At 49.4% G+C, this 20,516-nt stretch overlaps 1 protein-coding gene and 1 long non-coding RNA gene across 5 annotated transcripts in view; one reads left to right on the forward strand and one right to left on the reverse strand.

Moving 5' to 3' along the window:
* LOC147580186 (uncharacterized) overlaps window positions 1–16,935 on the forward strand; it is a 30,689-nt gene extending 13,754 nt beyond the window's left edge. The window contains exon 3 of the long non-coding RNA XR_015252600.1: window positions 15,518–16,935. This is a non-coding gene — a long non-coding RNA (uncharacterized LOC147580186). The remainder of the gene's footprint in view (window positions 1–15,517) is intronic.
* The window catches only part of PLA2G4E (phospholipase A2 group IVE), a 60,738-nt gene that overhangs the window by 16,604 nt on the left and 23,618 nt on the right, over window positions 1–20,516 (reverse strand). For 3 of the 4 annotated variants that reach the window (XM_086710441.1, XM_025919809.2, XM_086710439.1), the window contains exons 2-11: window positions 15,578–15,650; window positions 10,133–10,269; window positions 8,377–8,508; window positions 7,539–7,579; window positions 5,654–5,696; window positions 4,733–4,796; window positions 3,717–3,877; window positions 3,530–3,616; window positions 3,110–3,147; window positions 848–983 (exon numbers count right to left, since the gene is read on the reverse strand). In XM_086710441.1, the coding sequence (XP_086566567.1) occupies window positions 848–983; window positions 3,110–3,147; window positions 3,530–3,616; window positions 3,717–3,877; window positions 4,733–4,796; window positions 5,654–5,696; window positions 7,539–7,579; window positions 8,377–8,508; window positions 10,133–10,269; window positions 15,578–15,650 (912 nt within the window). The other variant, XM_086710442.1, reaches the window with a different exon arrangement.

Genomic DNA, 20,516 nt, shown 5'->3' on the forward strand with positions numbered 1-20,516 from the left:
ACACCAGGCCCAGACCCGGCACACAATATGTGCTCAGTATATACTATAACTGATAACAGCAGAAATCAATGAATTGTTGATGTGGGAAGGAGCAGGGGTGTCACCTCTGGGTTTATATAGGATTAAGATGCCTTGCAGTTTTTCCCTAAAGATGGGAGGGCAGGGAGGAGGATATTTGCCAAGATGTACTTTGTCTTTGAGTGGGGATTTTAAGATCCTCTGTCGCCTCAAGGCTCATCACAGCCCTCCGCAGGCATGAGGTCTTCATCCTCTCGCCCAGGGTCAGCGTCAGGAGTCCGCACTTGCAGGGTGACCTGCTGCCCAGGGGGATGTGGGCCTTGGTCCATACCAGCAAGGTGACAAAGGCTCTAACAAAGGCACACTGTCTGCCCCATGGGAAGAAGCTGGCCCAGTGAGGGGAAGCTGCTTCTCTGGGGCTTCTGACTGCTGTTCTTTCTGGAGGTCCTGTATCTGTGCATGTTTGCAGGGAGGGAGAATTGAAGAACAAAGCCCAGAGCCTTTTGGGGGGAGGTGTTAGAGCTTCAGATGTTTCCTGGCTGCGAGGGGCCATTTTGTCCCTGTGTAAGGACCTCAGGACCTGTTAGTGCATGGGGAGGGGCCACTGGGGCTCCTTCCTTTCTGTCTCCGCTTTGCCCTCCCTTCCCTTTGCAAACACACAACTGAATAACCTCCAGCACAGCCCTCAGCTGGGCACCCGGGAAAGGCAGTGCCAAGGCCACCCTGGGGCAAAGGAGGGCTTGGGGGGTGGCTGGCAAGGAGCAGTGTTGGAGGACCAGCTCAGTTCAGAGGGGGACTGAGCCGGGCCGGCAGACCTCTGCTTACCCACCTCGTCCGTATGCAGGTCCTCCTCCAGCTGCAACACCTGTTTCAGTGCCTCGGCCACCACCACCTTCCGCTTCTGCAGAAACTCCAGCTCTGCCTGGCATAGGCTGAAGCCCAGCCGCACGTCAAGCGTCTGGGGGCTACGGGGACAGAGGGCCTCGGCTAAGTGGTCCTATAGATTTCACTGCTATGGAGAAGACATGGCTTTGGGGTCAGTTGAACATAGGCTTGAAGCCTGGTTCTGCCCTATACCACCTCTGTGACCTTGGGCCTCTGCCTTCTCATCTGTAAAATGGGGTAACCATGCTTAACTCCCATTCTGTCTTCAGCACTTAGTGAGACTGACAAACGAGCAGCCCCTAAAGCCTTACGTGATGCACTCTCAACAGGTCCTCGACAAAATCAGGGACTCGATGAAACCCTGCCTCCTCAGCACGATTTGGAAACTCTAGAAAGGCTTCCCCGCGGTATCTTGAGGGATACCACCAGGTTACTTGAGGTTACCCCCAGGTAACCTGAGGCCAGATGTGGGTAACAAGGAGCCCTGAGATCCTTGTGGCCAATCCCTGTGGTCCAGGCTCTACAGTAAGGGATTTCCTGTGGAGCTCTCATTCTTCGGTAAGTTCTTCCTGCTCCTGGAGTTAATACTCTTTCTGTGTGTTTGTGAAACTGACAAAAGCCCTTTATAGTCCTGATGTTACCCTATCACCCCTACAGGCCCACAAGGCAGGTGGGGCAGGAGCTGCTTCCACATGTCCAACAGTTGCCTTATTTTTCACATCCCTGCCCTGGACAAGTTCAGGCTCCTGGCCTGGCAGTCAAGACCCTACCTGGTCTGTCCAACCTCACCTTTTACTACTACTTAGAAGAGGTCTATTGACTCTCAGAGCCCAGAAGTAGTCCCAGTTCTGAGCCTTTGTGCAGCCCTTGCCTTCACCAGAAGCTTCTTCCATCTGCCTACTTATATCTCTTGTGTTCTCAGGTTCAGCTCCCCAGGGGCTCTGGGTGAAGGGACCTTGACAATTTCTGACCTGAATCTTACTTAGCAGCCTGACTCACTAACCAGATCACATGTCCTGGAAGGCAGAGCCTGGGAGCTCTGCCGTTGTGTTTCCTCCATGTCAAGCATAGTCCTAGAGACACAACTGTGAGGAAATAACTCCTTCCTTGGCCTCGACAAAAACTAAATAACAAAACAACAGCAGTTGATATTTGCTGAGTGTCCCCCTTGTCAGACAGATCACTGAGTACTTCACATGTGTTCTCTGGACACGTGTTCACTGGATCCTCAGAGCAAGGCAAGAGTGGACAGTATTCTTGGTTTTGCTCCAGTTTACAGATGAGAAAAACTGAGACCTAGAGACGTTAAATAACTTGTCCAAGGGCTAATCAAATTGTAAATGGTCACTTGATATTTGACAAGGGTGCCAAGACAATTTAAAGGGGGAAAGAATAGTCTTCTCAACAAATGGGAGAGGGACAACTGGACATCCACATGCAAAAGGATGAAGCCAGATCCCTATTTCCTGCTGAATGTATACAATAACTCAAAATCGGTCATAGACCTAAGTGTGAGAACTAACAGTATACAACCCCTAGAAGAAAACATGGGAGTAAATCTTCATGACCTTGGATTAGGTAATGGTTTCTGAAATCTGACACCCAAAGCACGGGTGACAAAAGAAAAAATGTAGATACACTGTGGACTTCACAAAGTTAAAAACGTCTTTGCTTCCAAGGACATTATCAAGAATGTAAAAAGACAGGGGTGCCTGGGCGACTCAGTTGGTTAAGCATTCAACTCCTGATTTCAGCTCAGGTCATGATCTCATGGTTGTGAGATCGAGCCCCATTTTGGGCTCTGCACTGGGCATGGAACCTGCTTAAGATTCTGCACATGCATGCTCGCTCTCGCTCACTTGCTCTCTGTCTCTCTCTCTCTCTCTCTCTCCAGATAAACAGGAAGAATGTAAAAAGACAACCTCCAGAATAGGAGAAAATATTTGCACATCATATATCTGATAAGGGACTTATATCCAGAATATAAAAAGAACTCTTACAACTTAACAATAAAAGGTAAATAACCAATTTTTAAAAATGGACAAAGTATTTGGAGAAGAGACATTTCTCCAAAAAAGATATAAAAATGGCCAAAAAGCCCATGAAAAGATGCTCAACCTCCTTAGCCATCATGGACATGCAATTCAAAACCACATTTTACCCCCTAAGATGAATAAGAGGGGCAGACAGAAAGAGGGTACTTTACCAGGGTGTAGACTTCACGTGTAACTCACAGTTCTCACCCTGGGAAGTGAAAGATGAACAGCTTTGCAGAGACAACTTAGAGCCAAGTGGTCCTAACTGACAAAGTGGAGTCTCACCATACTGTCCATCCTGACTTGACTCAGCACAAACATGTGCACACAGATAGGTACATACACACATACATGCACGCACAAGCTCCCCTCATTCCCTCTTCTGGATTCCCTCTGCGATCCTTCTTTCAGCCTCTACACATTCTCTTTGGTTCCCTGCTGCAGCTTACAGCCTCCTACTCCTCCAAAACTCCTCTGTCCCACCTGAGAGACCCCCACGCATCACCGCCCCCCAGGCTCCCCCCATCTGTCTGCCGCAGGAGCTTCGGGCTAAGCTGCTCAGGGGCCCCTTCTCACACCCGGGCCCTTACCACCGGCAGGGTCACCGCCTGGCCGTCAGGAAGGCAATCGAGAGGCTGGCAGACAGGGCTGTTCTTGCGCGCACAGCAGCAGCAGGGCTGGAAGGATAGGCGGGTTCTGTGAGGGGGGTGAGGGGCTCCTCTGGCAGCCCCACCCGCACCGGTGCCCTACGCCACCCCCACTGCCACTGGTCTGTACCCCACAGCTCCACTGGCTCTTGGGCACTTCCACGTGCATCTGGGGCTGGAAGTACTTGGGGTAGTGGAAACAGGCCAGGTTCGGGCAGCAGGGCTCCTGGCAGTGCGAGACGCGCTGGGTGTGCTCGAAGGACTCCTTTACTGTCACCAGGAGGTCCTTCACTGGAAGAGAGGACAACGGGCCTGAGCCCCTAGAAGCCCCTTCCCCCACCCCCAGCCTGGATCAGGAAAATGCCGAGCTGGAGGAACCCAGGACGGGGGTTTTCAAGCATCCAGGGCCCTGGTTAAAATGCCTCAGAGTCTTACTCTGTAGGGCCACGCAGATCCCAGGAATCTGCAATTAACAAGGCTGTGTGTGGTGCTGACAAATGAGGTTCCCAGAAAGCCCTGAGATACTGAGTCCTCTGGACTGGTCCCCCTCCTACTACATTGGAAGCAGGACCTCACCGCACTGCCCATTCGGGCGTGTGGGTCCTTCTCCCCCACCCTTCCCCATGTCTGTGTGCCCAGGCTGCTCTCCTCTCTTGGGACAGGACTGGAAGACTTGAATGGGTGAGATGGGGTGGTGCGGTGAACTGAAGAGTCTTGTAATTGTGGATCTCTTTGGTTCCTGCCAGCCATAAAATTCTAGGACCCTCCATGAATTATAATCTGACCAGAGGAAGGGGTGCAGCTAGAGGGGCCCTAGGTGTTGCCAGTGCCTGCCTGACCCAGGAACCCCTGGTCTGGCAGGAGTGCATTGCAGACCGGTGTGGGCACAGTGGGCAGGGATGTGCCTCTGACGTCAGCCCAGGGCGCTCATCAGGCCTGAGAGGTTCTGAGGGTCATGTGGGCACTTGGAAGAGCATGCTCCTTCCAGAGCAGGGGAGGGGGCGGGGTTCATGGCCCCTGAGGGTGGTGTGATCCCGAGGAGTCCCAGCCAGGCTCAGTCCTGACTGAGCCTAGGGCAGCGGTGGGAAGAAAGACTACCTGTTCCCCCCTCCACCCCGCTGCAGCAGCGGGGGTCAAAGGACTCACTTTTCCTGCTCTTCTTCTGCCTCCTGCATTCTGCATGAACCTCTAGGCAGGAGACTTGTCGAGACTGAAACAAAGGAAGGGAGAGTCCATCTGGTCACAAGCTGCGTCCTCCCTCTGCCAGGCCAAAGGGAGGAGATGAAGGATGAGGGGATAAATTCAGCGCTGGGCTGATTTGGGGCTGACTCCAGGGAACAATGGTGCTGACCACATTTTCTGAACCCAGTCAAGGTTTCTCATCTCCTTAAGAGATGGAGTGTTTGAAAATGAAGCTGTCCTGAAAAATCTAGGAGGTAGGGTCACCGTTTACTAGGGGCCATGTTCTCAGCTACAGGTCAGGGATGGAACCTGAGGGATTTGGTCCAAAATAAAAAGAGGGAACATTCCACTGTGAGCTTTGGAAGTGAGAACTTCCAACAAAACATTCTTCTAAAAGTCAAATTCCTTTACCACGAACTCCCAAAGGCTGATTTGGCGGTGGGGTGGGGGGGGGGGGGGAGATCTTCCTGAATCCTAAGTCTTTAGATGCATTTAACTGAGATGTCTGTACCAAGAGCTGAATTATGAAAATCTTCTAAATACTGAGCTTGTGCTTATAGAGGGATCGGAGCTGGGGGGAAATGGGACAGAGATGGATTCTGGGAGGAGGCTGCTTCCAAGTGGGTGCTTTTACTGGGGAACCTCCCAAGGGGAGGGGTCATCCTTGTGGGACACAGGATGCTGGGCCAGGGTATGGATGCCCCAGCTCCCTCCTCCCCAGAAGCAGGGGCCCAGTCCCTGCCCCACCCATCCAAGCCCCCCATTGGCCTGCTTTAGTTAGTCTGACTCCTGGCGGCCTCCGGGACAGGGGCTCAGCTTCTGTTCCCCTGGGAGCAGCAGCCACATGAGGCCTCTGGAGCTACAGGCACCTGGAAGGACAATTACCACCAGCACGCCGTTGGTGACGAGGGTCTCAGGTGGAAAGGGACTGGAAAACAAAATGGGAACTCCCTGTCAGTTATAGCGTTCTTGCCTGGTTTCTCACAAAGGTGTTGAAAAACCTAAATAGGGTCAATAATGAAAATTTATGAAAAATAGCAGCTTAAGAAACATTCGCTCTGCGGGTTGTCAAGGAAAAAAGTGGCAAACATTTAAAATAGAATAGGAGGGGCGCCTGGGTGGCGCAGTCGGTTGAGCGTCCGACTTCAGCCAGGTCACGATCTCACGGTCTGTGAGTTCGAGCCCCGCGTCAGGCTCTGGGCTGATGGCTCGGAGCCTGGAGCCTGTTTCCGATTCTGTGTCTCCCTCTCTCTCTGCCCCTCCCCCGTTCATGCTCTGTCTCTCTCTGTCCCAAAAAGAAATAAACGTTGAAAAAAAAAATTTTAAAATAGAATAGGAAAAAAATAAATGTATAGGATGGAAGGAAAAGAGTTCCTCTTTTCTTTCTTTCTTCCTTTCTTTCTTTATTTCCTTTCTTTTTTTTTCTTCAGGGATAACGCTTCTTTATGCCCAGCTGTAGGGAACTATGAGGGTAAATTGGTAGCAGCAGGGAGGGGCCTGAGCTCACCAGCTGCAACAGATGCAGTAAATAGTTCTGGTGGCAAAAATGACCCATTCTCCAGTCTGCGCTTTATTTAATTAATGCATTTAACAAACACTTATGACCCAGCTAGAGAGGGGGCTGGTGAATATGAAATGTCTTCATGTTATAAAGTCAGGAACCTAAGCCTCCAAGGTTACAATTAGTCTAGGGGAGTCCACAGCCTCCCTTGCCAAAATTAGGCCCAAGATGACTGTGTCTCCAGATCAACTCTTATTACCAATTGTGACATGTTTCATTTCGCAAGCTGTAAGGAATTTTCCCCCCTAAAAGTCTTGTTAAATCAAGAACTGGAGGAGAGAGCCCAGATTTTCTTCAACGGGAAACAGAGTTGATTTTGATTTGTCAATCAGCTGTTGATGGGAAATGAGGCACCCCAAAGAGTTCCAAGAGCCCCTAGGCAGAGGACTGTTGGAGTGGAGTTTGATAAGCCTTCTTGTTACCCTCCCCCTGCTCCTCTGCAGATCCTAAGATGGCAGGGGTGGCAGTGGGGTGGGGAGGGTGCGGTGCTCAGCTCTACCAAGGCTATGGAGAGGAGTCAGCTGCCCAGTTTGCCCAATCACAAGGCACACTACCATCCTGAGCAGACTTCTCCCCTCCCCTTCCCTTTCCCTTCCCCCCTCCTCTCTTTGTCCTCTTCTCTTTCCTATCTTCCAGCTCTGGGGCCTAATTCTACTTGAGTTCCCAGCATAGTCGTATCTCCGAGACCTGGGTCATTTTCCTAATTGAAAATGTTGGGAAATAACCCCACATGTTGGGCCTGAGCATCCTCTTGATGTGATTCTAGAGTTGGGTGCAGAGGGGGAGAGGCTGCTTCAGGCCAGGGTTTGGGGGAGCTTATTCTAATAATTTGGGGTTGAGGATGAGACACCCTGGTCCTGACCTCTTTCTCAGCCTGGCATCTACGAGGCCCCATCACCATGTGGCAGGAATCCTTCCCAGAGGCCACTCTCAGGAATGCAAGGGAGCTGAGGCAGGCAATTTGGCCAGAATTCTTAATCTTTGAAGCCATATTGATGTCAGTAGAATAGGGTGAGTAGGGGTGGGGCCCGGGCACCTATAGTATTTAGAAGTCCTCAAGCGATTCTGATGCACCCTGTGGGGTGTCAGGGGTAAGCGTGGAAGAGGGGAGGGCAGCAAAAAGGCAGACTAGGCTCTGAAATGCTTGTGCCTGGAGCCACTGAGGAGTGAGGACTTCAGTGGGGTCTTACGGGGCTGGGACCTACTCACCTCTCCTCCAGCAGGAACTCTACCTCCAGCTCTTCCATGCCCTGGCAGAGGGATAAAAGGAAGGCAGCTGTGAGCTGGGGCTGTACCTGTCTTCCCCAGAACATGCCCCTTTAGCTTCTACTCCCCGCTTCCCATTGCTCTCCTGACTTCCCAAGGGGCTCAGCACCTTGGGCAAAAGAGAGCTGAACTATTGTCACCTGTAAGCTCAACTCTGAAGGATAGGGACTCCTTCCTTCATCTATTCCTTCCCACCTCTTGTATAATTTCAGGAAGTTGTGACTTCATTGGACCTTAATTTCCCTGCCAGGATGTAATTCAGGCAAGAGCAAGGATACTCATTCTCTGCTGTGTTCCCAGTGCCTGGAACATAGTAGGAAATAAAGTTCTGTTGAATGACTGAATGGGTAATATCCTGGTCTTTTCCAGCTCTTTCTCTGATTTTCAGCTTTACTCTTCTTTTCCCTCATCTGTCCCCTGTTCCCTGGGCCATCCCAACAGCAGGACTCGGAGGGAAGAAAGGGAACCAATACTTATTACACCTCCATTTTGTACCGGGAACAGTGCTAGGTGCCTTAAACATGTTTTCCCGTTTCAGTGTCACGACGACCCTAAGTGGTAGGTATCATCATTGCCATTGGATAGATGAGGAAACAGAATACAGAGGAATTAAATAAATTCTGCAAGGTTACACAACTAGTAAGAATAGCACTGGGATTGACCCAGCAGTACTATCTTTTCCTCACTTGGTGACAGAGAGAAGCCCATAGAGTGGCATCATAGAAATAACCAGCTGCTCCTCATGAGGCAGGAGGCTGAGGGACTGGACAACTGCACCCACCTCTGGGTTGAGTGGGAACTTCATATGGGTTTTCTTTCGGAAGCAGAGCTTGGTGAGGTCATAGAGGACTGTCAACAGGTGGTCATTTGGTGTCACTGTGTCTTCATCACAGATGCTCAGCTCCAGCACGTTCTAGGGGAAAAGGGAGGGTGCAAGTCTGGTTACTGTGTTTTCATGGACCCATTCCCTAGCAAGGAGGTGGGTTTGAGGTCTGGGGAACAGCATGCAGATCCCTGCCCAGGTATGAGAGACTTTTGTAGGAAAATAAACTCGGCTGGTGGGGGATAGTGTCTATACCCTCCTTTCCAACTCTCCGAAGACTTCCTGACTCTCTGCTCTGATTCTCCTGGATAATTTTGCTCTTTTGCAAGGTTGGGAAGGGCCTGTGAAGTGTGAGGGATGTCATTTCACCTTGGGGAATGATGGAAGTGCAGAACAAGCAAAACCATTCCCAAGTCATAGACTGAGTTCAGCACTGGGACCCCAGTTGCTAAGACAGCCCATTAATTACTAGAAAACCCAGTTCAGGGAAACTAACACTTTAACACTCCAGGGGAGTGATGTGACAGGTTACAGTGATTCTCACACTTGATGGCCTTGGGGTGAGGTATTTGAACTCTATACTTTGGTTTATCAGATCCTAATAAGGTCTTATGAGTGGTCCCAAAGCTATGTTAAGAGTTGAACAGCTGCCCTGTCATCTGGCTGAACACTGAGGTCAGTGGTTTTGGGTGACATGGATTAGCCTCTGAGGTCTCTGGTTCCAAGGATCCTGGGAGATGTGGGTTGGGGCTGGGTTTTCCTCTTTGGTCCCTACAAAGTGGACATAAGGTAGTCTGGAGGTTCCCTACTGAATGAGATTTTCTAGAAACACAGACATGCCCCACAACCAACCCCACATATTCATATGAACAGCTCCATAGCTCTTTAGACAAAGGAAGTTCAAATTCTGCTTTCAAGATGGCAAACTGAGCCCATGCCAAAAACCATATATATGATATGGTTATCAAAACCATATATATGATAGAAGAGATATTTTTATAGTAACAGTATAAAGTCCTTCTTGAAAGTTAAAAGGACTCATCATGAACCAGAAATAAAGAATCATCCTAAAATGTGGAAGCAGTAAGCTGGAGATGTCAAGCCTCAAGTATCCCAAGACTGGGGTCAATACCTCCATGATGAAGCCAAGTTTGTTTTAAGAGCACTCTGCTTGGGATGCTCAAGGGAGAATTCTCCCATAGGAGATGCGAACGCAACTTAGAATCACCATATATCTGAGGAAGGCCAACACCATGAAACAACTCAACAAAGGAAAGAACAGACACTCAAGGAATTAGAAATAATAAAGCCTTCTAAAAAGGATTTAAGATAGGGCAAACCCTCCAGCTGGAATTAGACTGGCCTTAGACCTAGTGAATAGAATGGCCCTTCCCCTCCATTAGTTTCCTACTTGGAGCATGTTCTGGAAGCACACTCAGTTTTGTGGCAGGGAGCACCAAGTTCCAGCAACGATCAGGTAGAAGGACAAGAGAGAAAGGAAAGAAGGTAGAAAGATAAGTAGACTCAGAGGGAAAAACACGAGGCAGGCCTAATAAAGGAGTGGGTGAGCAGAAAGATGGATTGCTAAGAGGAGGAGAAGTAGGTGGGAGGAAAATAGACATAAGAAGGACACATAAGCAACAGAAGGACAAGCAGTCATGGAGGGGAGCAGAAATGTAGGCAGGGCTGACAGGTGTTGTCCTCCAAGTCTCACCTTCACTTGGCTCTGGATCTGGAAGCTGAAGGTTTCATTCCACTCTGGGTTTGGGCAGTTGGAGATGGTCCTAGTCCTCAGCCTTTCACGAGAAGCGGTGGGCAGCCAAAGGCTCACAAAGCAGTCTGTCTGGCTCACTGTCCAAGGAAGACAAGGGTTGGGGGGGAAACTGGGGAATCAACCCGGGGCCAGAGAGGAGAGTGTAGAATCAGAAGGAAACTTCAGGCAAGTCACTTCCAGAGCAAGCCCTTGTCTCAGCTTTAGCCTTTGTCTACCCTCCTGACTCATGGGTCTGGATCTCCAGAGACCTTTGTCCCAGAGGTCTCGAGAAGGCCACAGCCTGCAGGCTAGAAAATTCACAGAGGGGGATTCAGGTCCCACTGGATTCTTCTCATGGACACTGAAGGCTTCTGGCTCTTTTCAGAAGCACCCTAGCTTTTTGAGCAAATGCTTGCTAGATTGGGACAAGGTATGGCCACACAATTTTTCCTCTGCCAAGGGAAGAGCTGAAGAACCAGCCCCATAAGATCCAGTTTAACCCTTGTTTAGCCAAGGTACCAGGGAAACCAAAGTAGGGCTCTACTCTTCCTCTGGGCTGGTGACAAGCAAGGATTAGAAGGAGCACAGTCTGGGGCACCTGGGTGGCTCAGGTGTCAAGCTTTTGACTTTGGCTCAGGTCATGATCTCATGGTTCGTGAGTTTGAGCCCCGAGTCAGACTCTGCACTGACCGTGCCGAGTCTGCTTCAGATTCTGTCTCCCTCTCAGGAGAATCTAGAAGCAAGGACCACAATTTAAATATGACTTAATGTCTCAACTGCAGCTACCAGGCTCTTCATACCTACACGAGTCTCCCAGCATGAGGAAGGTGACCCAAGAAGCCATATCTGAGGCCGTATCCTTTTTTTTTCTTCTTTTTTCTCATTTGAAATGAACAACCCAAGGGTGATATTACTGTATGTGCTCTGGAGAAGGGACAAAGGCTTTATTCTTAAAAGTCTCTCCTAAAGTAGAGGAATGCTTCTCAGGTCTTCTAGTTGGAACAGCAGAAGGCATAGGGCAAAAAAAATAGCAGCCTAGCCTGGTTCCCTCCCTCCATTCTACCTGGGAGGAGGGAGGAAGAGGTGCCATGACTGCCTTGTCACTCTCCCGGCAATCTGCTGGAGAAGTTCCCAGGGCACACACCAGATTTTTAGGAAATGATAAAAGTCAATACAATCTCCAGTGTCAGAGAGTCCTCTACTTGGTGAAGCTAGTATGAAGATAAGAGTTTTGTTCTGATAGGACTGATCCAAACTAGTTCGTAATTATTATTAGTAATGTCCTCCTGGACTGACTGGTCTCATGCTGTCACTACACTGAGAACATTATCAGAGGTAAGAACCACAGTTTATATCATAAGCATCCCTAGCTTCTGATTTCATCTCCAATGTCTGATTAATCTTTGAGGGCTGGCCATTCAGTGAATTGGAATTCATGGCTCTCCTCCTACCCAATAAAGGTAAGATGACACTGCTTTTAGAGGCCATAATCAGATAATCCAGAGGCAAAGAATGACCAAAACCCAGAGGGATGCAGAGAAAATGATGACCCCTCTGTGCCCAGCCTACTCCTCCTCATGTCAACTCAGGTGTCTGGCCCAGACACCAAGTGTTGTCCTTGGCTCTCACATGGCATCAGTTTAACTCATCTGATCTCACCAGACCACCCACTTCTTACTTGTACTGCCACTGCCTTGGTGCAGGCCACCATCACCTCTGCTGCCATTTCCCACCCTTCTGCTGGCTAGCCTCTTCAGATTTCAGGAAGAGCCTCTTCTGGAAGCCTTCTCTGAGCCCCCACCTCTGGGCCAGGTACTCCTCCTAGCTTAGAGCCTCTTCTCCTCTCCTGGCAGGGCTCTGGTTACACCACACTACAATGCAGGTCAGAACATCTGTCTCCACTGCACCTTGAACACCAAGAAGGCCTGGAGTCTGTGTTTTGGCACTTGCCAGACATTTGCTGAATAAATGAATTGAATGGAAAAGCCCAACTTCCTGCTTTAGAGCACAGTACCAAATTCTGGACTGAGGCACCACAGATATAGGCATGTAAGCTGATGTCCAGTTGTCTATAGGGAGACTCCCCAGGATCTCCTGGGACCTCTCTGTTGGCTTTTCCTGGACACTCGTCATTCCTCCTCAGCCTGAAACATTCTCCTCAGGTTTGCCTCCCGTACAGTAGGAACCTGCAGGCAGGGACCCCACCAACTCTATACCTATCTGCTTAGCATGATTTGATTGACCCTGTAAAGGCCCCTTTGCCTCCAAAATCCCTTTCCTATTATCAGTCTATGCTTTTCCAATTAAGCCCATGAAATAAAATCTCAGTATTTTTGGCCTAAGGTTTAAATCTCTAGTTAAGATACAAATACTGGAAGAGACAGGATTGATCAGACACCCACACTTCAAGCACTGATTTGTTTTTCAGTTATTTCCACAAGAATGGGAAGGAGAGTGAAATCCTGGGGAGGGAGAGATGATTTGGTGGAGCAAGGCTGCCAGGGGCCTGGATGATAATCTGGAGCAGGCATCATTATCTGACTATAAGGAGAGTGACCAGCATGTTGGCAATAAAGAATAGTTAAGCAACACTGACCCAATTCTGAGTATTTCAGGTACTGCAGGGGATTTCCTAGGCATTGATAGGTTTTGATCCTTGTTCCTCTTAGAGTGACAGAGGGCTTGGTCATTTGAATGACATGCTTCCTTTCCTGGAATGTGGGTGGCAAAGATGACTCAGTGAGATCTACAGATGTTGAGAACACTGTCTTCCTAATACCTCTGGAGATACCTGCCTCACATCCCTTGGGGCACTGGTTTGAGTTTTAATTTTCTTTTCCCAAGAGGAATAACACCTCTTGGGAGCTAGGAGGTTTCTAGGTCCACTCTATCCAGTCCTGGCTCAGGGCTGGCCAGAGCGCACCTTGACAAGGGAGTCATCACTGAATCTCATCCCTTTCAGGCTCCTTGAAGTCTTAGGAAACTCAGACAGACACTAGAGGGCTGGACCAGAGTGGAGCTCAGTTTTGATCTAAGCTAGAAGGGAAAAGTTTGGGGCAGGAGTAATCTAGGACCCAGAAGATATCAGGATAGTTGCAAACCTCATTAGGCAAGGTGGCAGAAGAGCCCAGCCTAGGTCAACTGTGGAGTCTACAGGAACGTGCCCCAGGCTGGAGCCCCCAGACACCATGTATGCCTCCCACCCTGTTCCTCAGGAGAAATGAGAGAAACATAAACAACAAGGGTTTCCCAAAAGGGGCCTGGAAACCCCCAAAGGCAGCTGTGTGCCAGAGGGGTGTGTGGGGAAGGGGAAGAGGAGGGTGGTGGAGCCAGACCTCAGCCCTCTTGTCCGGCTGCCTGCTCTCCCATCTCCCCACCTCTGGGATATGCAGGGGATGGGTTTGGCAGGAGAAGACAGAAGAAAGGGGCTTGGACAAAGGGAAGGTCTGCACACACAGGTGCAGGCATGCCATGAGAGCGTGCAACCTGTGTGACCCGCAGGGTTGGGACACACACACCCTAGGAGTGGAGGCAGGTGAGTGCAGCTGTGGGCATGTGCAAGCTGTGGGTATCCCGGGGTGGGGCGAGTGGGTGAACTCTGCCCAGGGGTGGGTGAAGTGTCAGTGACCCATGGTGGCATTGGCAAGAAAGGCAAAAGAGGTGGCCAGGCCCCGGACCCAGGAAACCCTTCTCTTCAGATCACTCTCTGGTGGCCTGGGAGGTCCCAAGGAGCCTGACGAGAAGTCTCTGGGCCTCCTGCCAGCCTCTTGGCAGAGCCAGGCCCGACTGGACACTGGCTGCAATTGCCCCCGTTGGCATGGGTTCTGGACACCATGCCCTCCAGGGGGTCCAGCTGGAGTCCTTCGTGACCTCTTAGCTTTCCCTGAGCCCCAGGGCCCTCCCTCCTTTGTTGTACACACAAATGCCTGCATTGCTACAACAGTTTCCCAGCAAATTAGTCAGCCTCTCCCCACCTATGCTTCAGTACAATCTGCATATGACCTCAGGAAATCATGCAATCCCTTCCTCAAGAACTCAGGTGCCCTATCACTTGGATCCCCATCCCTTCTCTGCCTGGCTCTAGCCTCCTTCCCCTGCTCCTCCTCCCTCTACCCCCCAGAGTCCAGACCTGGAATCAAACACTGCTTCCACCATAGGCAATCATTAGACCTCATATGCAGAGTGGGCCTCAGCACTACCCTCAGGTTGTGGGAGAAGCACATCTTGTTTTGAGGCCTGCCCTTCTCCCTCCCCACCCCCACTGGCCACAGGTGTCCTGTGGCTCCTCTACCTCCCTCAGGATTGCCCCTCCTGCAGATGGGGCTCCCAGGACCTCTGGATGCCCACGCCCTGCCCCTCTCAGACCCCAGGCCCTCAGAGCAGCCTTCCTTAGCTACTCCTGGCTTTCAATGTCCTCCTCCAGGTCTAAATTCTACCGTGACAAGGTTAGAATGCCATTTCCTGCTACTAGTCTATAATCACTTTGGGTGTAAAAGTCTTCCCTTGTTAAAATGTATACTTGGTGTCATGGCTGTCGGCATTCTTTGCCCCCCTGAGGCTCTTGAGTCTAGCTGAATCCCAGGGTGAGGGCAGTAGGAGCAAAATGGAGCTTTGGGGAAGCCTGGTGGCTCTTGTGAGTGCAGACACCCCCACAGCCAGGGGGCCTTGACACAGAGCTCTCTCCTCCTTAAGGGCTAAGCCTCTCTCTGGATGGGGTAAGTTGAGGGGAGCACAGGAAGGGGATCTGGGCTCTCCTGCTTTCTTGAAAAGACAAGCATGAGGGGAGCATCTAGCCCACCCAGATGTCTTGATTTCCTATTGAAGCCAGACACTTCCCAGGGCCCCCATAACCTGGAATGCAGGAGGGGCTGGGATGAGGGTGAAGTCAAGGCTGTAAGAAAACACTGCACAAACAGTGCTGGTGAGTCAAACCACATCCATGGGGCTACACTGCAGAGCTGGTGCCATGTGGCCTCCACCATGAACCCCAGAACCCAGTTTGGGATCCATGTGCTGAGCAGGGGCACGGAGACTAGGCTGGCAGAAGGGACTCTCCTTCTTCTTCACCCCTAATAGCTTGTAAACTCATGCAGAAGCAAGAAGTGCCCGGTGTGGGAGAAGCTGCTGGTCCCACAAATGGGTGTTAGGGAGTGGGGAGTGGGGAGGAGAGAGTGAGGCAAACAGTTTTCTCAGACCCAGGAACCCTACAGGGGCTGGTAGTGCCAAGGTTACAGCTAGGAGGGGGGCCTGGAAAAATGATATCAACCCCAAAGTCTGAAATACAACCTGAGTGTAGCAGACACCCTGCCCCCACCCCCCACACAAACACCTCTGATGTTTCTCCAGCCAGGGCAGGACTCCTTCCAGGTCCCATACGCAGAGAAGGAGGGAAGACCGGATACTCACCCATATCAGCCTGCCGGACATTTTTCATCCGGATGACCTTCACTGTCAGCAGGTGGCATGGAGAGACCCCACCCTGTGGGTTGAGAGGACAGAGGACTCATTCTTCAGGTGATGACAACTGATAGAGCAGCTCAAGCTGGACACAGGCTCCCACTGCTCAGACCCAAGATGTCTCCTCACAGTCAGTCCACATTTCTGGGCTCTTGAGGACATTGCTGGTCCCCAAGACTGCTGAGGTGAGGGGCTTACTTCTCGCCTCACTAGGAGCCAGCACACCTTGGAAAGGGATGGCTTCATGCCTGTTCTGTTCATGTTTCTCCTGTTTGAATCTCACGATTTGAAGCCCCTTCCCTGAGAGTTTTAACCAGGCTTAGAGGAATCTGTTTACCATCCACTCCCAGCCTGTGCCCATGGAAGATGCATGGAACCCCTCCATCTGACCAAGTGACCCTATTTAAAGAGGCCTCTGAAGAACTTATCAAACTCAACACCCAAAAAACAAATAATCCAGTGAAGAAATGGGCAAAAGACATGAATAGACACTTCTCCAAAGAAGACATCCAGATGGCCAACTGACACATGAAAAAAATGCTCAACATCACTCATCATCAGGGAAATACAAATCAGAACCACAATGAGACACCACCTCACACCTGTTAGAATAACTAGCATTAGCAACTCAGGCAACAACAGATGTTGGCGAGGATGTGGAGAAAGAGGATCTCTTTTGCATCGTTGGTGGGAATGCAAACTGGTGCAGCCACTCTGGAAAACAGTATGGAGGTTCCTCAAAAAGCTAAAAATAGAACTACCCTACGACCCAGCAATTGCACTACTAGGCATTTATCCATGGGATACAGGTGTGCTGTTTCAAAGGGACACATGCACCCCCATGTTGATAGCAGCACTACTGACAGTAGCCCAAGTATGGAAAGAGCCCAAATGTCCATCGATAGATGAATGGATAAAGAAGACGTGGTATATATATATACAATGGAGTATTACTCAGCAATCAAAAAGAATGAAATCTTGCCATTTGCAACTACATGGATGGAACTGGAGGGTATTATGCTAAGTGAAATTAGTCAGAGAAAGACAAAAATCATATAAATTCAGTCATATGAGGACTTTAAGAGACAAAACAGATGAACATAAGGGAGGGGAAGCAAAAATATAAAAACAGGGAGGGGGACAAAACATAAGAGACTCTTAAATATGGAGAACAAACAGAAGGTTACTGGATGGGGTGTGGGAGGGGGGATGGGCTAAATGGGTAAGGGACATTAAGGAATCTACTCCTGAAATCATTGTTGCACTATATGCTAACTAACTTGGATGTAAATTAAGAAATAAATTAAAAAAAAAGAGGCTTGTGAGTTAGGACCTTTCACACTCCACATAGTTTGCCCTGTTGCCAAAATCATATTACACCTTTTTAAGAATATGCAATTATTCTCTATTTAAAATATTGTTGGGGTTTTGGGAAAAACATAAAAGTATGAAGAAAAAGAAAAGAGTCTCCAGCATCCCACCACTCAGATCACTATTTTCACTTTTTTGTTTTTTGTTTTTAATGTTATAATCACTTTTATTTTCAACTCAGACTATATAAAGATAGTTTATCTGCCTTGGTTATATTATCAGAGATAATAATATTGCAATGACTAACATCTACTGAATATTTACTATTGGTCACTTTTCTTACATTTTTAAAAACAATTTTAATCTTTATTTATTTTTGAGAGAGAGAGAGAGCACAAGCAGGGGAGGAACAGGAAGAGAAGGAGACACAGAATCGGAAGCAGGCTCCAGGCTCCGAGCTGTCAGCACAGAGTCGGACACAGGGCTCAAACCCACAAACCGTGAGATCATGACCTGAGCCGAAGTCAGATGCTTAACCAATTGAGCCACCCAGGCACCCCTTCCTTACATTTTAAAACCTTCATTAAGACCTTGAGGTCCTGCTATCTTGCTATGATTGAGGTATTGCTATCTTTTTAAATTGAGATACAATTGAGATATAACGTATTAGTTTTAAGTATATAGCAAGATGAGTTGATATACATATATACTGCAGTATGATTACCACAACGAGTTTGGTTAACGTCCATCACCACACATAGTTACAATTATTTTTTTTTCTCGTCAGGGGAACTGTCCACGTTTTGATGTCTGTCCTTCCAGCCTCTTCTGGGGCTTATTCTAAACAGCAACAATAGAACGAAGCCTGGGAAGGCTGCTACTTAGAACCTGAGATAGATGTGTAAGTCAGACTTCAGGTCCCTTCCTCCTCAGTTCCCAACAGCTGCCTCTGAATCAGAACAAAAGCCAAACTGACAGTCATATACAGGTCTGAGGAATCCTTTTGTGAGATTAACTCTGAAATATTGGAAATCCTCACAGCCCATAACTTGATCTAACAAGATTCTGTTTTGAGCTGGGTGGCTCGAGGCAAAGGCCACATACACCACTTCTCTCCTGGCTTTGGAAATATGGCTGTGGCTGTTGGCCATACCCACTCTGGGCATGATGGGCTCCTCATTTCTCACTCCCCAGCTGGCGCAGCGGGTGTCCTGGTATGATCTTGTGAGGAAGCAGGAGTCAGTTTTCACTCAGGAGAGCAGTTCTGGCAAAGCCTGTTCCCAGTGGCCCACTTTCTCAGATGGCAACCAGAGTTCAAATGTGGGCCACCAGAGGCCTCAGCTCAGGCAAGGGTCAGTCCTCAGGGACATTCCCTAGTATTGAAGGACTCTCGATCATCACAGCCCTTCTTCTGCCTCCAGGAGGGCTGCCCACAGCCCTGCCTGACCCCCCTGTGTCTTGTCTGGAAGGGAATGAGCACTCACAGCTTCCCGCAGCACCTCACTCGAGGTCTCCCTGCCTCCCAGGGAAAGTCCTCCGCTATCTAACCCTGATGCCTTCTGGTGAGGTTGACCATCTCTTTGCATTCTAACTCAGCAAGGCTAACAACACCAGCTACTATCCCTTGACTATGGCCACATGCTAAGCGTTGTGTGTGTAATCTCTATGTTTCATATTGCTCAATCTTTCCAGCACCCCTCGAAGCAGTTATTATTAGCCTCGCTTTACAGATGGCGAATCTGAGACCAAGTCCTTTGATGGTGGGCACTCAGCTAGAATCAAAGGAGCCTGAGTTTGAATCCAGTTATAATTCTTAAGCCTATTGCTCATAATCATGATCATGCTGTCATCTTACTTGAAAGCAACACTTGGGACACCTGGGTGGCTCAGTTGATTAAGCATCTGACTTTGGCTCAGGTCATGATCTTGCGGTTCATGGGTTCGAGCCCCACATCGGGCTCTGCACTGACAGCTCAGAACCTGGAACCTGCTTCAGATTCTGTGTCTCCCTCACTCTCTGCCCTCCCCTGCTTACACTCTGACACACTCTCTCAAAAATAAACATACAATTTTTTTTTTAAAAAGGAAAGCAACCATTAACTTCCAACGCAGAGACACGTGCTGCTTGGCCCTCACCTCCTCCTCCTTCATCTTTTCCTCTTAGAACCTCTTTTCCTAACAGCTTCTTCTTTTCACTCTGAATTCCCTCAAGGCCCTCCAATAATCCCCAAACTCTGGTAGTCCTTCTACCAGTAATGCTTTTATTGGCTACATTTCTGCCAATATGTTTCATGATCTCTTTCTTTTTTATTTTTTTAAAGTTCATTTATTTTGAGAGAGAGAGAGAGAGAGAGAGAGAGCGAGCACAGGTGGGGGAGGGGCAGAGAGAGAGGGAGACAGAGAATCCCAAGCAGGCTCTACGCTGTCAGCACAGAGCCTGATGTGAAGCTCAAACTCACAAACCATGAGATCATGACCTGAGCTGAAACCAAGAGTCGGATGCTTAACTGAGCCACCCAGGCGCCCCTCTCTCTTTTTTTAAAGAGCCAGTATACACCGAAGTGTAAGGGTTCTTGGAGGAGTTCTGCTTCCCAGTAGCCTAGAGGGCTCCTTCGTGGTCTACCTTGAGTCTCAAATCACAACTTCTAGCTCAAGAATTTGCAGGAGAGACTCAATTCCAAAGGGCTCTACAAACTACTCTGACATCTTTGCCAGCAGAGAGGCAGCACCTGGCAGGGAGTTTGGGAGACGGCCCAGAGGGGCCAGGCTAAGAGGTAGGCAGTGGGAACATGGGATTCAGGTCTTGGGCCCAGATGATTCCAAGAACTAGGTTTGAGAAAAATGACCTTCTTGGATAAAAATGAATGTAAATATTTTGCTCCTGGTATAACCAGCTGAACTGGAGTGGTGCTAGAGATAAGCAAAACTTCATGGCCCCAGAGATAATTGATCCAATTACCAAGATCCAAGAGAACAAAGCACAAAGCAGATGGGAGCCAGAAACCGGCAACATTATGGCAAGTTCATGGGGCAGGTTATAGTATGGTAAGGGTAACCACTTTAGGGACTTGGCTAAGCCTGTCCCTCGGACAAGATACCTTGGCTGGTTATCACGATGAAATCATAGCCACGGCCAGAAACCATACCAGCTGGACCGCAGCCCTGCAGCAGGGATGGACATCAATCCTTCGGTTCATGGGGCCATTGGGGGGTCCTGGGTAAGGAGCAGGGAGTACTCAGGGGGTTTGAGCTCAAGGCAGAAACTATTTGGCAAACAGTGCAGAAGTGTATTCGGACGTGTTAATAACCTACAGGGAGGGCGAGCCTGCTACTTTTCAGGGAAGCCATGTGGGAGAAAGGGCTCTATTACTCAGGCTGTGGTCACACACACGACTCCAGCTCCAGCCTCCTCCCTGGCCTTGGTTCCTGGGGCTGATCCCTTCAGGACCCTACTTCCCCCTTGAGACCTACATAGGACAGGGGGATCTCCTGTGGAAAAGATGTTGCCCTCAGGTCTGGTTATTATGCAATTCAATAGTACCCCTTCCCATGCCCATCTTTATAGGTATGACCTTGG

Source organism: Puma concolor, chromosome B3 (assembly GCF_028749965.1).
Source record: "Puma concolor isolate L17-30 chromosome B3, mPumCon1.1.hap2, whole genome shotgun sequence".
NCBI lineage: Eukaryota > Metazoa > Chordata > Mammalia > Carnivora > Felidae > Puma > Puma concolor.